Below are 596 nucleotides of genomic sequence, written 5' to 3'. Positions count from 1 at the left end.
AGGGTTCGGGACTAAACAGTTGTCGGCGTTTGGAATGCCATACATTTGAGAGATCCAGCATAGGTGGTCGGTATTGGATTGGTGGGGTTTGCGGGACTGGTATTGTGTCCGCTTCTTGGGGGTTAGGTTGGTGAGAGGTCCAGAAATCTTCGTCCACCGCTGTATCCGAGAACAGATCGGGACTTGGTGGTTGGGCATTTGTGTGTTCCAGTGGTTGACTCGTGTTCCTCTTTCAAATCGTGGTGGTTGTCCTCGATAAACAAAAGTCCACAGCTTGTTGTTGTCCTGAATTGAGGGTTCGGGACTAAACAGTTGTCGGCGTTTGGAATGCCATACATTTGAGAGATCCAGCATAGGTGGTCGGTATTGGATTGGTGGGGTTTGCGGGACTGGTATTGTGTCCGCTTCTTGGGGGTTAGGTTGGTGAGAGGTCCAGAAATCTTCGTCCACCGCTGTATCCGAGAACAGATCGGGACTTGGTGGTTGGGCATTTGTGTGTTCAACCCAGTGGTTGAAACTCAAAGCGGGACTGGGTTGCGTTCCGTAAAACACAGGGTTTCCTTGAGGTTGACCGTCCATTCCGAGAGCGAGCGGAG

General features: G+C 51.3%; 1 protein-coding gene across 1 annotated transcript; it reads right to left on the bottom strand.

The window, feature by feature from the left end:
- Positions 1–45: 45 nt before the first annotated feature.
- T265_16236 (hypothetical protein) lies at positions 46–579 on the bottom strand (the record flags this gene model as incomplete). Its single annotated transcript, XM_009179806.1, has 1 exon — positions 46–579. A coding segment is annotated over one exon (534 nt), but the record flags the coding sequence as incomplete, so codon positions are not given.
- Positions 580–596: the final 17 nt, after the last annotated feature.

This window comes from Opisthorchis viverrini, assembly GCF_000715545.1.
Source record: "Opisthorchis viverrini unplaced genomic scaffold opera_v5_8416, whole genome shotgun sequence".
Taxonomy (NCBI): domain Eukaryota; kingdom Metazoa; phylum Platyhelminthes; class Trematoda; order Opisthorchiida; family Opisthorchiidae; genus Opisthorchis; species Opisthorchis viverrini.
This window is presented reverse-complemented; position numbering and strand designations above follow the sequence as displayed.